Source organism: Pelophylax lessonae (genome assembly GCF_965119305.1).
Source record: "Pelophylax lessonae genome assembly, chromosome: 4".
In the NCBI taxonomy this organism is placed as follows: Eukaryota; Metazoa; Chordata; class Amphibia; order Anura; family Ranidae; genus Pelophylax; species Pelophylax lessonae.
This window is the reverse complement of record NC_138771.1, coordinates 491,876,747-491,891,327: the sequence shown is the minus strand read 5'-3', so window position 1 is coordinate 491,891,327 and position 14,581 is coordinate 491,876,747. Positions and strand designations below refer to the sequence as shown.

The following is a 14,581-nucleotide window of genomic DNA, read 5'->3' as shown; positions in this document are numbered from 1 at the left end:
CGGGGATACCGCTAGGAGGGTTAAAAAGACTCTGTTACCAATTTAAAATATTGCAGGTAAAAAGATAACAGAGGAATCAAGTATTTTAAATGTAGTGTTTTTTCATTTCCATACATTATTTTTATTAACTTTCAATGTGCCTCTGAATTGCTAGAAGATGTGACCATTCTAAGAAGAGTCAATTCCTTAGCACAGTCTTCTCCCAACACATCATGGTCCTCTCCTCTTCTGGGAGTGTCTAATTACTGTCTATGCTTGTCCAGTTTCTCTGCCCCTCCCCACACCTCTCTACCCTGTTTCCCTGAAAATAAGCCCTACCCTGAAAATAAGACCTAGCATGATTTTCAGGGATGGCTGCAAAATAAGCCCTACCCCGAAAATAAGCCCTAGTAAAATCCTTGATCTCAGCCCCTCCCTCTGCAGTATTCAGAGAGGTAAAGTAGAGCTCCAGAGGCATAGGCGGCTCTCTAATTAGGCAAATTAGGCGGTCGCCTAAGGCCTCGCACCTACAGGGGCCTCGCGGCCAGTGGTGGAGCGACAACATTTAGAAGGGAGCAGTCAAGGAAATCTCCCAAGTAAAAGATTGTTTTAAATCCTCGGTTATAAAAGTTGCAGCAGTGTGCTGCAGTCCCTTCACTGCGGCTGCCAGGTGTCTGTTGTCCGCTGACACTTACCCCGCCTTCTCTGCCTTGGGATTGGCCGTCTGATTATGTAATCCTAAGATGTGGAGGAATCGGTGGGCGTGTACCTGCATGAGAAGGAAGTGACTGCCCGGTCAGCTCACTCTGCTATCATGTTGTTGCTATGGGAGGAGAGCTCTGCCCTGGCCCAGGAACATACAGGTAACCAGGCCCCGACTTGTCACTCTGCAGGCCAGGTCATAGATTTGTGGTGTCTACTACGCAAAGGGGGTGAGTAGCCCCAGGGAAGTTGGAAGAGTCTTAGAATGGTTGGTGGAGGAGGAGGAGAAGAAGAAGGGCCTGGGTGGCTGGGGGAGGAGAGGGTGGCTGGAAGAGAAGGAGAGGGTTCCTGGGTGGCTAGGGGAAAAGGAGAGGGCCCCTCTGTGGCTAGGGGAAAAGGAGAGGTCGCCTGGGTGGCTAGGGGAAAAGGAGAGGGCCCCTGGGTGGCTAGGGGAAAAGGAGAGGGCCCCTGGGTGGCTAGGGGAAAAGGAGAGGGCCCCTGGGTGGCTAGGGGAAAAGGAGAGGGCCCCTGGGTGGCTAGGGGAAAAGAAGAGGGCCTCTGGGTGGCTAGGGGAAGAGGAAAGGGTCCCTGGGTGGCTGAAGGAGAAGGAAAGGGCCCCTGGGTGGCTGAGGGAGAAGGAGAGGGCCCCTAGGTGGCTGAGGGAGGAGGAGAGGGCTCCTGGGTGGCTGGGGAAGGAGATGGCCCCTGGGTGGCTGGGGAAGAAGGCCCTTGGGTGGCTGGGGGAGAAAGAGAGGGCCCCTGGGTGGCTGGGGGAGAAGGAGAGGGCCCCTCGGTGGCTGGGGGAGAAGGAGAGAGCCCCTGGGTGGCTTGAGGAGAAGGAGAGGGTCCCTGGGTGGCTGGAGGAGGAGAAGGAGAGGGACCCTGGGTGGCTGGAGGAGGAGAAGGAGAGGGACACTGGGTGGCTGGAGGAGAAGAAGGAGAGGGCCCCTGGGTGGCTGGAGGAGAAGGAGATGGCCCCTGGGTGGCTGGAGAAAAAGGAGAGGGGCCCCTGGGTGGCTGGGGAAGAAGGAGAGGGGCCCCTGGGTGGCTGGGGAAGAAGGAGAGGGCCCCTGGGTGGCTGGGGGAGAAGGAGAGGGCCCCTCGGTGGCTGGGGGAGAAGGAGAGGGCCCCTGGGTGGCTGGGGGAGAAGGAGAGAGCCCCTGGGTGGCTTGAGGAGAAGGAGAGGGCCCCTGGGTGGCTGGAGGAGGAGAAGGAGAGGGACCCTGGGTGGCTGGAGGAGAAGGAGAGGGATACTGGGTGGCTGGAGGAGAAGAAGGAGAGGGCCCCTGGGTGGCTGGAGGAGAAGGAGATGGCCCCTGGGTGGCTGGAGAAAAGGAAGAGGGGCCCCTGGGTGGCTGGGGAAGAAGGAGAGGGGCCCCTGGGTGGCTGGGGAAGAAGGAGAGGGCCCCCCTGGGTGGCTGGGGGGGAAGGAGAGGGCCCCCCTGGGTGGCTGGGGGAGGAGGAGAGGCCCCCCGTAATGCCAGAGTCAGTTACCAGGGAAGAGAGTGGAGCTGAGCCAGTCCTGCATATCTGACATCAAAGCCAAACATGGTGGAGCTGGAGCCCTTTGCCCTACACAATGACAGCACCCGAGGTGGAAGGTGAGGGGTAGCGGGGCTGTGACATTATATAGCATATGGACTCTGTACATTATTGGTAGTTTTGGTTGGAGTTGTCCTTTAGATGTTTAACTCTGTTGTTTTTCCCCCCAGCTGTGAGGGACTGAGGAATGGCAGCCCACTATGCTGGGACTTATAGTGCCCTAGAATGTGGAGGACTGGGGAATCCTCAGTCCCTCACAGAGGGCACTACAAGTTCCAGAATAGCAGGCTGCCATGCCTTAGTCCCCACAGAGGGCACTACAAGTCTTAGCATAGCAGGCACTAGTTCCTCAGTCCCCTACAGAGAGCAGTACAAGTCCAAGCATAGCAGGCTTCCATTCCTTGGGGAGGAATGGCAGTGCACTATACTGGAATTTACAGTGCCCTCTGCAGTGGGACTTGTCGTGCCCTGGACTGTGGCGGACTGGAGAAGGGAAGTGTAAGGGGGTCTCTGGAAATTCTGATGCAAGGGGAAGCTTTGGTGACCACAGAGTTCCCTTTTACACCAGAGTCTCCAGCATTCCCCCTCAAATCAGGGTTCCCAGAACTCTCCTTACATCAGAGTCTAAAGCATTCCCCCTTAAATCGGGGTTCCCAGAACTCCCCTTACTTCAGAGTCCCAAACATTCCCCCTAAATCAGGGTGCCCAGAACTCCTCTTACATCAGAGTCTTCAGAGATCCCTCTTACAGTGTAAGGAGGAATTCTGTGGACTCTGATGTAAGGAGGAGATGCTGGGGGGAATCTGATTTAAAGGAGAACTCTTATGTAAGGGGGGACTCTGAACTCTGATGTAAGGAGGGACTCAGGAAATCATGACCTATAGGGAAATGCTGGGGACTGTGATGTAAGAGCAGACATTATATATATATATATATATATATATATATATATATATATATATATATATATATATATATATACATACATAACCGATGTTTAATGATCTTTGATTAAAGAAGAATTGGTTAGAGAAAATTCTAGAAACTGTGAATTCATAGTACCAAGGTTAAGGCTCTTAATATATGCAATTTATACAGTTAATTTTTATCGCTTTAATTATTTTTCCCATTATGGGCGTGAGTGGGGCCTCATGTCCAAGTTTTGCCTTAGGCCTCACAAAGCCTAGAGCCGCCTCTGTCCAGAGGGTCACGTGAGCGCCCAGCGGCGCTGTAAATAAGGTATTTTCCACAATAAGGTTACAAAAGGAGACACACTGCACATTATATAATCTTTTGACAAAATCGATTGCATAATGTTACAATGACTTTATCCAAGGTTTATTTTTGGGAATGAATAAACATAAGCATTGGACAGAATGTCATAATGCTGATTTCTGAGCTGACAGGGGGAGAGAACTTTTTTTTTTTAACATTTTATTGTTTTATTCTAGGCTTTTTAGAACATAGAGAGGGCTAAATGACACAGCACAAGCACTGTGCTGTCTATCATGCTTTAAAGGATCAGGATATTTATTTTACGGTTACAATCATTTGAAGATAGTCATTGTACATTCCGTAAATAAGACATCCCCTGAAAATAAGTCCTAGTGTGGTTTTTGAAGCCAAAATTAATATAAGACCCGGTCTTATTTTCGGGGAAACATGGTACATAACCATTAAAAGCTGCCAGGGTTATATAGAATGTCACTTGAGTAACTGCTGGGTCCGCTGACATCACATCCAAGATGGCAGCCCCTAGCAGCAGTCTCTGGGTGTTTTGATGCCTACACAAACAAGGCTTTTACAGGTAAATAACCTGCATAAAATACAATAAATGCACAAAGAAACTTATAAGAAAAATGTTGTGGAATTTAATGAACTGGTAACAGGGTCTCTTTAAACCCCCTCACTGTCTTATCTATCTTTCAGTAACAGTTTGTGAGATTTCTACGCCTTTGCACCTCTGCTGTGACCATTTTGTGGGTCTCACACTATCACTGCATTTGTTAGTTAAATATAGAGTGTGTAACAGGAGAAGCTGAAACACACCAAATTGGATGGCACACCCAATACAACTGGTTAGACAGGTAGACTGCTCAGAATTATGACAAGGAGATCTCACCAGAGTGAGATATAAGCAGCAAACAGGAAGCTGAGACCATTAGATCCTAGCTATAACTGGAATATCTCCAAAAGTTAGACTTGCACTGAAAAATAGACAGGTATCAGAATTCATGATTTTTCACTGCTAGGAGGATACATCCAAAAAAGAAGGCACTTTGTGGATAATTCACTTGAAAAGTATGAAGTTACTAGGAAAAGAAACCGACCAGCGGAGCAAATCATTGTCCTTCATTTTTTATAAATTGTTTTCACATTGCACAGACCTATAACCTTATCAGAAACACCAAAAAGAAGGAAAAAAAAAAAAACATCCTTTCATTTAGGAGCTGCAAGGGACACACGTCAGAAAATATACTGTAAGCACCAACTCAAGTGAGTCTCAGTGAGTTCTATGCTGCTGAACACACTGCATGTATATTTTTCAGCATCCTGGGAAATGTCCAAGGCCATCACAAAAGGTTCTCATAGACAAGCCAGTTCCCATAGCACTTGTCTAGTATATACCTGGTCAACAGTTACACTACAATTAGATGGTGATTCTATACAAGCCAAATGCTTCATTCATAATATTTTTCTTGCATTTGTTTAGTGAATCTGAGTTTTGCCCACACATTCCCATAAAGACAGTAGAGAATTGACCACCCCCTTCCCATTTTATGATAGGGATACAACATAAACTGTACACTAAGGACCCATGCAGTCTTTGGCTGTTGCCTTCTTAATCTGCCCCAGGTGGCCTCTTCTGTCCAGCAGCAAGAGATGCTCTAAATTAATGAAGCAGCAGAAGAGTAACAGGGCATATGAGGTATGCTCAAGGTATTTTGTTGAAGTTTTTTCTAGGTCGTACTTTAGGTCCTCAGCTGGGTAATAAATGTTTTTTCTTTTGAAAAAATCAGTAGTCTTTTATAATTGTACATGGGAGCAGCCATATTTTCTCATATGCAGATTTTGCTGTGTGAGGGAACCACCTCTCGAATTCCAATGATCACACAGGTAGCAAAAAATAAAAAGATTTTGGTGTTGATTTACTAAAGGCAAATAGACTGTGCACTTCAAAGCTCAGTCATTCCAAAGCTTAGCAAGTGAGGTAAAGCTTCACTTTGCAAAGAATACCCAATCATGTGCAAGCTAAATAAAAAATAAAAACAGCATTTTTGCTTGCACGTGATTGGATTATGGAAGTCAACAGAACTTCTGCTCATTTACTAAGCTCTGGGGCAACTGCACTTCGAGAGCGCAGTCTATTTGCCTTAAGTAAATCAACCCCTATTAGCCTTCTCCAATCAATCCAGAACCTCAATAAATAGAGACCCCCCTTAAAGTGAATGTGCATTCCCATCAATTAAATATTTTCACAGTATAGACCCGAACCCCATATATTGAAAGGGATATAACAAATTATATACCAGGAACCCACCCATCCCATTGCCTTGCTAATCTGCCCCAAGTTTCTTCTTTTGTCCAGCAGCAAAAGATGCTCTAAACTGGAGAGGGGGCTCACAGGCAATAACCAAACAAATTGAAGGAGGTGGGGATCTAAACAGTCACCTTCTGTTTCTTGTTTCTTTTGTCAGGCTCATGTATTGGTGAAGCACTAGAAGCCATAACTAAAAAGCTAGGGGCTCATTTAGCTAAATAATAACACGAGAACCTGAACACCTTAGCAACCAAAGCCTTTTACACTTACATGTTCTGAAGTTCAGAATGGAGTTGACAAAGTCATAAAGTAGAACAGAAAATCCTGGTAACTAAGAGACAACTAAGATAAAATAAGTGGCCAAGGGGATACACAGTAACATTGGACTGATTTTACTGTGGCATTGGATTGTGAAGATACGGTTCCCTCTCAGCTAATGACACAGGAAGATTTCTTCTCTTCCTCATACTCCAAGATGTACTCTGGGTAGACCTGCAATTTCTCAAACACCACAAAGATGGACGGAGTTTGGATGTTGTCCACGCAGGAGTCATAACTCTCAGTTTTGTTGTATTTCTGAGGTGGGCGTCGCATCTGGGAATCTCCTACAACAAAGTCACCGACCAGCACACGAGCCACAAACATAGTTCGTGTTCCAGTAGGGGTGGGCATGCAGTAGTTGTGGGAATAGGATGCATCTTTTGCAAAGTAACTTCCTGTTGGGAAAAAGTTTACAAGTTATATATGTCCCTCATTTACAGAATAGGAGAGGCTCCTACTGCATTACTGAGAAAAAAACTTACTAAAGTCTATCTAGAGCAAAACTTTTTTTTTGGATGGATGGAGTGGGAAAAGATGAGTGCTACCTTTTATCATCAAAAACCTAGCCTCATGTTAAAATCAGTAACTTTGCTAAACTGAGATTATGTCATCAATCTGCAGCAGTAGCATTTCCTCAGTCTCCCCCTCCCAGTAATCAGACTGCAACATCATAATCTTGTAACAAGTTATAGGGTGAGCAAATTCAGTAGTAAGCCTAACATCCCTTAACTACATATACAAAGAAAAACCCTCATAAATGGGATGTTCAAGGCAACCATAGGGGAGAATATAGAGCCTTAGAAAGTGTTATATAAAAAATTATACAATCTTTATCAGTACAAACAATGTAAAAAATGTCCAGAGTATTATAGTGGCTATTTGGCATGTACAAAACATCCAGAAAGTATTTACAGCGCTTTACTTTTTCCACATTTTGTTATGTTACAGCTTTATTCCAAAATTGATTAAATTCATTATTTTCCTCAGAATTCTACAAACAATACTGAGGAGCTGGTGTAGTAAGGAGGGTTTCTGGAGAACTGGGCCGACTTCTCAGTCGGCTACCAGCTCTTTAGTAGGGACAGTTTGCACCTAAATGGGGAGGGTGCAGCCGTACTGGGAGAAAAAATGGCCAGAGGGGCTTTTAAACTAGGTGATGGGGGGAGGTACAGATGTAGAATTAGCCAGTGGGGATCAAGGTTCAGCGGGCAGTAATGGGGACATTAGCAGTAGGGTACTCACAGTTCCTAAACCCAAGGAGGATAGGGGGAAAAATCGCAAGTGCAGCCTAAAAACATCGAACGAGGATAGAGTATGCAACCGGAAAAAATTACGAGGTTTGTATACCAATGCTAGAAGCCTGGCCAACAAGATGGGAGAACCGGAGCTGCTAATCTATGAGGAGGATTTCGATTTTGTGGGGACTTGGTTTGACAGCTCTCATGACTGGCTGGTGACCATTCAGGGGTATTCCCTATATCGCAGAGATAGAGAAGGTAGAAAAAGGGGAGGGGTATGTCTGTATATTAAGAACAGTGTCCAGGTAAATATGAGGGACGACATCGCAAATGGAGCTAAGGAGGAGGAAGAATCTCTATGGGTAGAACTTCAAAGGAAAGGCAGTAAGGGGAAAGTAATATTTTGCGTATTCTATAGACCCCCAAACCAGAGGGAGGAGGGGGAGGCGGACCTCCTATCACAGCTTGGAATGGCAGCAAGGATGGGAATTGTCATTATAATGGAGGACTTTAATTATCCACATATAGACTGGGCAGAAGGAACTGCGCATTCTTCTGAGGCTCGGCAGTTCCTAAATGTTTTGAAGGACAATTTCATGGGTCAGATGGTGAATGCACCGACAAGAAACAATGCGGTACTTGACCTACTGATTACTGACAATACTGACCTGATCACGGATATAGAAATACAGGGCAACTTAGGAAACAGTGACCATAGGTCAATCAGTTGCAGTATAAATCAAAGAAATAGGAAACACAAGGGTAATATAAGGACACTGAATTTCAAAAGAGCCAACTTCCCTAAACTGCGCTCTTTGCTAGACAATATCAAATGGGATAGAACCCTAGGAACAAAAAACACGGAGGAAAAATGGGAGTGCTTCAAGAACATATTACATAAAGGGATTGGCCAGTGCATCCCAAAGGGGAATACGTTTAAAAGAGCAAAAATAGACCCTGGGTGGCTAAACTCAAACATAAAAATGCATATTAAAACTAAAGAAAGGGCCTTCAAAAAATACAAGGCTGAGGGGTCACTGACAGCATTCCAACATTACAAAGAGTGCAATAAGAAATGTAAAGGCAAAATCAAGGCGGCTAAAATAGAACACGAGAGACATATAGCGGAAGAGAGTAAAAAAAAATCCAATAGATTCTTTAAGTAAATAAATAGTAAGAAAGCGAGACTAGAACACTTTGGCCCCATAAAAGACAATGAAGGGAATCTGGCCACAGAGGACAGAGAGAAGGCGAAAGTGCTAAATAAATTCTTCTCTTCAGTTTTCACAAAAGAATTGGGGGGCTACACTAACCCAGCTTGTAATGTTAAAATAAATAATACACCCCCATGGTTAACAGAAGATAGACTTAGAACTAAACTTGAAAAACTTAACATAAATTAATCACCAGGACCGGATAGCTTGCACCAGAGGGTTCTTAAAGAACTCAGCCAGGTAATAGCCAGACCATTGTTCTTGATCTTTATGGATAGTCTACAGGCAGGTATGATGCTAGCTGATTGGAAAAAATACAACGTGGTACCAATATTTAAAAGAGGGCCGAGATATATCCCGGGGGAACTATAGGCCGGTTAGCCTAACATCAGTAGTCTGCAGAATTTTGGAGGGGATGTTAAGGGACTATATACAAGACTTTAGTAATCAAAACGGTATTATTAGTAGTAATCAGCATGGATTCATGAAAAATTGTTCTTGCATGGCCAATCTATTAACCTTCTATGATGAAGTGAGTTGCCGTGAGTTGATGAATCTGGACTTTGCAAAGGCATTTGACACAGTTCCCCATGAACGCTTACTGTACAAACTAAGGTACGTAGGTAAGGACCAAAGGGTGAGTACCTGGATAGAGAACTGGCTCCATGGGTGAGTCCAGAGGATGGTGATAAATGGGGAGTACTCGGATTGGGCAGGTGTGCTAAGTGGGATCCCCCAACGATCTGTCCTGGGACCAATCCTGTTTAATTTATTCATAAATGACCTAGAGGATGGGATATCCAGCACAATCTCGGTATTTGCGGACGATACAAAGCTAAACAGGCTAATATCTTCTATGCAGGAAGTGGTAACCTTATAAGCAGACCTGAATAAAATAATGGGGTGAGCAACTACATGACATATGAGGTGTAATGTTGAAAAATGTAAGGTAATGCCCTTGGGTGTCAGAAATATAAATGCAAGTTACTTGCTGGGGGGAACCTCTGGGTGAATCTAAGATGGAAATGGACCTGGGGGCAGGCCCGGATTGGCCAATTGGGAGCACCGTGAGAATTTCTGGTGGGCTGGATTGGTCAAGGGCCGTTGTCATTTCATGGTGAAGAGGAAGTCACTTACTAAACTCACTTCCAGGACATGCTGCGTTCCATGCCTCGGTCCCACTCCAAAAACATGCCCCCGGGCCGCTCAGCGCTGCCGATAATTGGCTCGCAGGCGATACACTTCTTGTAGGAGGCGTGGAAGAAGAGATGGCACCCTATCACAGGATGGATCAGAGAGTGATCATGGAGCCGTCAGCCGTGTGGAGATAATAGCAGGGACAGGTTGCTCTGGCCACCCCTCCCTCTGGGGAATTCAGATGAGGGACGGGGCTACACATCACTGCCTCGGGTGAGGGAGATGGAGGCTGTAGAGTGCAGAGCCAAGCAGAGTCACCTCGGAGCTAACCAGCCTGACCTGCCGTGTGTGATAATGACAGCAGTTTAAGGTGTTCTGTGTGTCTGTCTAACCACCAGCAGGACTGACTGAGTGTTCCTTCCTTCTTCCCCAGTGCCATTCCCCAGTATAGTGAGTGCCACTATATCAGTGTACAGTGTTAGGGAAAAGCCCTTAGTGTACAGATATCAGTTTTATCTATAGGATATAGCACCTAATGAGTTTTTCCCTATATATATCTCTGATATCTGTACACTAAGGGCTTTTCCCTAACACTGACATCTGTACAATTCAGCTGGAAGAATGTCTCTTAGTGCCGGTTCACACATATGCGATGCGGGAACCCTGCGAATTCACTGCAGGTTCCCGCATCGCATTCAAATCGCAGGCAGTTCACACTGCCATATGCGAATCGCTGGGGGCTGTCAATACGAAGTTACCGACACCCCCAGATCAGTTCGTATATCGCAGTGTGAACTGTCAGTTCAGACATGAATCGGATCACATAGGTGTGAACACCCATGCAATCCAATTCTGCTGTGCACCCAAAAAAGGGTCCTGTGCGACATGTGTCCAAATGCGACGCAAATTTAGCCATACAGTCAGTATGGCTGAATTTGCATTGCACAGACATCACGTGATTTTCAGAGAAGTGCGCTGCGAATCACATGCAATGTCTGTCATCGCATGTGAACCGGGACTAACATTGGTGGTCAAGTAGGGGTGTTGAAAATAATCATATAATCGATACATTGCGATTCAGCCTTAAATGATTCTCAATCAATGCAGGCAACAGCTGAATCACAATTGCATCAATGACGTCATTCTGGGGCGCCCCTGTCAGAGTGCTCCCCTCCTTCCTCCTCTTCTTGTGTATGTCACACAGAGCAGCGATCTCCTGCTGTGTCACGGAACCTGGATCTGAATTGTTCTGCAGCGATGTAACAAAGTCCCGCCTCCTAGATCAGCTCCTATGATAGACGGCACACTGATCCAATGCTAGGAAATTGAATCAGTGTGACCTGTGTCATAGGAGCCAGTCTAGGAGGTGGAACCATGTTGACAGCAGCCGCCAGGCAATTTAAATTCAAGCTCCGCGACACAGCGAGAGATCTCTGCTCTGTGTGATCCAGGCACTGGTGAGGTTGCATTAGATGGGCACTGATAAGTTGCATTGGATGAGCACTGATAAGGCTGCAATTGATGGGTAATGATAAGCCGCATTTGATGGGCACTAATAAGGCTGCATTTGTTGGCACTTCTGAGGTTGCATTAATGAGCACTAACAGACTGCATTTGATGGGCACTGGTCAGGCTGCATTTGATGGGTATTGGTGAGGCTGCATTTGATGGCACTGATAAGCTGCATTTGACGGGCACTAATAAGGCTGCATTTGATGGCACTGGTGAGGTTGCATTGATGGGCACTGGTGAGGCTGCATTTGATGGGCCACTAATAAGGCACTGGGGAGGCTGCATTTGATGGGCACTGATAAACTGCATTTGATGGGCACTGATAAGCTGAATTTGATGCCACTGATTAGCTGCATTTGATGGGGACTAATAAGGCTGCATTTGTTGGCACTGGTGAGGTTGCATTGATGGGCACTAATAAGCTGCATTTGATGGGCACTGGTGAGGCTGCATTTGATGGCACTGGTGAGGTTGCATTGATGGGCACTAATAAGCTGCATTTGGTGGCACTGGTGAGGCTGCATTTGATGGGTACTGATAGGGCTGCATTTGATGGGTACTGATGGGGCTGCATTTGATGGGTACTGATGAGGCTGCATTTGATGGGTACTGATAAGCTACATTTGATGAGCACTGATGAGGTTTCATTAATGGGCACTAATAAGCTGCATTTGATGGGCACTGATAAGCTACATTTGATGAGCACTGGTGAGGGTTCATTAATGGGCACTAATAAGCTACATTTGATGAGCACTGGTGAGGGTTCATTAATGGGCACTAATAAGCTACATTTGATGAGCACTGGTGAGGGTTCATTAATGGGCACTGATAAGCTACATTTGATGAGCACTGGTGAGGATTCATTAATGGGCACTAATAAGCTGCATTTGATGGGCACTGGCGAGGCTGCATTTGATGGGCCACTAATAAGGCACTGGGGAGGCTGCATTTGATGGGCACTAATAAACTGCATTTGATGGGCACTGATAAACTGCATTTGATGGGCACTGATAAGCTGCATTTGATGCCAATGATTAGCTGCATTTGATGGGGACTAATAAGGCTGCATTTGTTGGCATTGGTGAGGTTGCATTGATGAGCACTAATAAGCTGCATTTGATGGGCACTGGTGAGGCTGCATTTGATAGGCACTAAGAATAAAAAGGAAAAAATAACCGCGCTAAAGTGAATAATGTAAAGAGCAGCGACTTCAAGTGCGACCACACCCTCAAATAATGTATAGAAAAATAAGCCGCGCTGCGTGAAATGGGTAAACAAAAATTAATGTCCAAACAAAAATCAATGTCCCATATAACAACTTGATTGACGCTGAAGACATAGATCACACTCCACAGTCTCTGTAGGAAATGTGCTTACCGGATAGCCACTAAAAGTCTGCAAAATTCATATGCCGAGATATAGTCACAGATCCGGGAGATGGAGGTTGTCAGAGTCCTCAGCGAATATTGTGAATGATCAAAAATAGAGTCAAATGAGCAAATAAGTAAATCCAGATCGCCAAGAAACCAGAAACGTCACTCAAAAGCCCTGTTGGCCTCTTACCAGATGACAAATATTCCAAGCAGTAGATCTAGTAATGCTTTCCCATCATACGTGAAGTTCCGGGACCAACAGCATCAATGGTGTTAACTATGAACTCAGTACCAAGATACAGCCCGAGTGAAAGAAAAACGCCAATAGTGTAATAAAATAATGACTGGTTTAATAATTAAAAGAAGAACACTCACAAGCATAGTAGATAAAATCGCAATCGTAATGGATGGGAGCCGCCGGCCGGACGGCAAGGCACATCCGCTCCTAGGATAACTTCCGGGATGACGTCAGCACGCCGCGACCTGACGGCGTTTCGTCCAAGAAGACGTTATCAAAGGTGACCACCACCTTTGATAGGCACTATTGATGCTGCCTTGATTGGCACTAATAAGCTGCATTTGGTGGGCACTGGTGAGGCTGCATTTGATGGGCACTGATTGGGCTGCATTTGATGGGTACTGATGAGGCTGCGTTTGATGGGCACTGATAAGCTGCATTTTATGGGCACTGATAAGCTGCATTTTATGGGCACTGGTGAGGTTTAATTAATGGGCACTAATAAGCTGCATTTGATGGGCACTAGTGAGGCTGCATTTGATAAGCACTGATAAGGCTGCATTTGATGGGCACTGATGAGGCTGCATTTGATGGGTACTGGTAAGGCTGCATTTGATGGGCATTGATAAGCTGCTTGAGTGTGGGCTGGGACATATGGACGGGGACACAGGGGTCCCCATGATCCCCTATTGCCCGGGGGCCCCATGAGTTGTCAGTCCGCCCCTGAGGCAAACTGCATGTTTTAGTGAACATGAAAGGATTAGTTCATCTTTTCAAAAATTGCCAATACTGATAAAGGGGGGGTGTAGTAGATAAAATGAAATTATAAAGCTCTGACTAAAGATGAATAAAGCCCTTGTTATAGGTAAAGGCCATTTATATACCTCCTAAAACCTGACTAAAAAACTCCCAGTGATGGTATCCCATCCCGTCTTGTTGGTAAGACACGCCCAGCTGTTACTGTTCACTTCCACCATCACATGAGTGACCTTTTAGCTCACACCTACTGCACTAGGGGAGAAAAAGCGCGGAGACTGAGCTCACCATTATGATGGTGGAGGTGAACAGCTGAGAGTGTTGCAGCAGTCTTGGCAACAAGGTAGGATGGGATGATACCATGTGTGGGAGTTTTTCAGTCAGGTGAACTAAAGTGGGCCGGTCTAAGGCATGAAACTCCAGGGCTGAAAATGAGTCCCACTCCGGCCCTGCCTGGGGGTCCTAGTGGACAACAGGCTTGGCATTGGCATGCAATGCCAAGCCACTGCAAGCAAAGCCAACAGAATACTGGCATGTAAAAAAAAGGGGGATTCACTCCAGAAATAAAGACATTATTTTCCCACTTTACAAGACTTTAGTCCGGCCATATCTTGAATATGCCGTCCAGTTCTGGGCACCGGTCCTCAGAAAGGATGTACTAGAACTGGAGAAAAGAGTACAGAGAAGGGCAACAAAGATAATTAGGGGAGTGGAGGACATCAGCTATGAGAAAAGGCTACAGGCATAGAGCTTATTCTCTCTGGAGAAGAGACGCTTGAGAGGGGATATGATATCAATGTACAAATACTGTACTGGTGACAATAGCATAAGGAACAAACTTTTCAGAGAAAGGGAATACAATAAGACACAGGGCCACTCGCTAAAACTAGAAGAAAAACGGTTTAACCTTAAACTACGTAAGGGGTTCTTTACTGTCAGAGCGGTAAGGATGTGGAATTCTCTTCCCCAAGCAGTGGTATCAGAGGGGAGCATCGATAGTTTAAAAAAACTATTAAATGGGCACCTTA

At 45.7% G+C, this 14,581-nt stretch overlaps 2 protein-coding genes across 2 annotated transcripts in view; both read right to left on the bottom strand.

Moving 5' to 3' along the window:
- The window catches only part of LOC309553686 (protein mono-ADP-ribosyltransferase PARP12-like), a 147,133-nt gene that overhangs the window by 84,349 nt on the left and 48,203 nt on the right, over nucleotides 1-14,581 (bottom strand). The gene's annotated exons all lie outside the window — the stretch shown is intronic.
- LOC309553687 (protein mono-ADP-ribosyltransferase PARP12-like) overlaps nucleotides 6,131-14,581 on the bottom strand; it is a 41,346-nt gene continuing 32,895 nt past the window's right edge. Inside the window, exon 10 of the mRNA XM_082255038.1 lies at nucleotides 6,131-6,480. Coding sequence (XP_082111164.1) covers nucleotides 6,194-6,480 — 287 coding nt within the window. The 3' untranslated portion in view covers nucleotides 6,131-6,193. The remainder of the gene's footprint in view (nucleotides 6,481-14,581) is intronic.